Source organism: Sinocyclocheilus rhinocerous, unplaced genomic scaffold, assembly GCF_001515625.1.
Source record: "Sinocyclocheilus rhinocerous isolate Xijiao unplaced genomic scaffold, SAMN03320098_v1.1 scaffold1402, whole genome shotgun sequence".
In the NCBI taxonomy this organism is placed as follows: Eukaryota; Metazoa; Chordata; class Actinopteri; order Cypriniformes; family Cyprinidae; genus Sinocyclocheilus; species Sinocyclocheilus rhinocerous.
In genome coordinates this window covers 505,147-506,866 of record NW_015640486.1, presented here as the reverse complement: position 1 = coordinate 506,866, position 1,720 = coordinate 505,147, and the positions used below count along the sequence as shown (strand labels likewise).

The 1,720-nt window shown below is 38.8% G+C and overlaps 1 protein-coding gene across 1 annotated transcript in view; it reads left to right on the top strand.

The window, feature by feature from the left end:
* The first annotated feature begins 297 nt into the window (after positions 1–297).
* The window catches only part of LOC107753228 (mitogen-activated protein kinase kinase kinase kinase 4-like), a 55,188-nt gene continuing 53,765 nt past the window's right edge, over positions 298–1,720 (top strand). Inside the window, exon 1 of the mRNA XM_016569349.1 lies at positions 298–499. Within this exon, the coding sequence (XP_016424835.1) occupies positions 443–499 (57 nt within the window). The 5' untranslated portion in view covers positions 298–442. The remainder of the gene's footprint in view (positions 500–1,720) is intronic.

Genomic DNA, 1,720 nt, shown 5'->3' with positions numbered 1-1,720 from the left:
GATAAGACGCGTTGTTTTGCTGTAAGCAGAGGAAGGCGCAGCTTTTCACTCTTTACTCGTTTTCCGGGTTTCCTGTGTTTGTCCTGAGAAACGCCAACTCCTACTAAAGCGAAGGAGAAGCTCATGAATATTAAACAGATCATGAGGTCGCTTTGTAACTTTCCGGGAGTGTCAAGAACATGAGCTCATTAATATTACGCAGCCGAGTGTGCGCTGTGACTTGATTGGCTAATCCGCCAGTTGTGAAACGCCCACTTACACCAAAGTTTGAGTTCAGTTCACTGCGGGGCGAGAGGTCCGTTATGTCGTTATGATTCACGAGCCGATCCTTCGCTATAGTAGGGTTAGATGCGCTGTCGAGGAGCTGCAGATGGGCAGACATACTGTTCCTCAAACCATGATCAGTTAAGAAAGTCTGATATTGGCAGACGAGCTCATTAAAATGGCGAGAGACTTCCCTACAACAAGTCTGAGTAACATCGACCTCGCCTCTTTACGGGTGAGTGCAGAACTTCACTGTTTGTTTTCTGGTTTCGCTAGTTTTGCAGCAATAGGTCGAGGCTTGGCACAAAGTTTCTGTCAGCGCTCAATCACACTGATTTAGTAGCGAGAACTTGTATAAACTTTACTCTAAATGTCATTTCAAGTTTACAGTAGTCGTCAAACTCGGCTGTCGTGTCGTTTGCACCTTGAGGAATAAATTTCTGCCGTTTTCTTCTCTTGTCAGTCGTGTATGATCTGGGAGTGAAACTGACACAGATGTTGAAGTGAAAACATAGAGCATGTCTCAAATCACAGTCTAGAAATCCCAATCCGAATCCGAATCCGAATCTGACTGAGCTTTATTGCCAAGTGTGTTTACACACACAAGGACTTCTCTTGTCAGAGCTTCCAGAACAGAAAGTACATATCATTTACGGTTATAACCCACATGAAAACATACTATAGTAATTTATTATAGTAAAGTACTATAGTATTTTTGAACCATACTATAGTAAAGTACTTGAATGAATGTGTTGTAGTCATTCTATAGTTGCTGTGGTAATATAATATAAACAAATGTCAAGTTTTCTACAACTATAGGGAATACAATACACTACAGTTTACTGTAGGTTAGTAAAAACTAAAGTATACTACAGTATTTATTAGTGATCGACTGATATTGGTTTTTTGACAGCCGATGCCGATATCTTGGAAAGCAGGGTGGCCGATATAAAGCCGATATAATTTTATTTATTTTAATTAATGTTTAAGAAATTAAAAAATAATTTGAAAATGGATGAAAAAATAAATGTGTTAAATAAACACTTCTACTTTAGATGACAAAGTATTTTTTTCACAAATAAATAAATATTTAATAAATAATATAATAAAAAAGGAAGTAAACACTGTAACCAACAGAGCACTCAGTATTCTGGGAAGTTTGTGTGCATTAATCATATTTTTTCAAATAAAGCCAAGGTAACACTCATTTTACATACAGCACACAGTGAAAATGACATGAATATGGCAGCGGGTAAATGCATAAAGCGCAGCATAATTTGAAATCACGAGTTTAAAGTTTTTCGATCGCGCGTCTCCAGTGAAGCTGAACTCTCCTCCTGTCCATATTCAGTTCGCACGGACCATAGGACCGACCGCCACAGAACACTCGATCATACAGGTCACATGCACACTTCACAAGATCTCACAACTGGATCCGACTAAGTTTGCAAGGTTT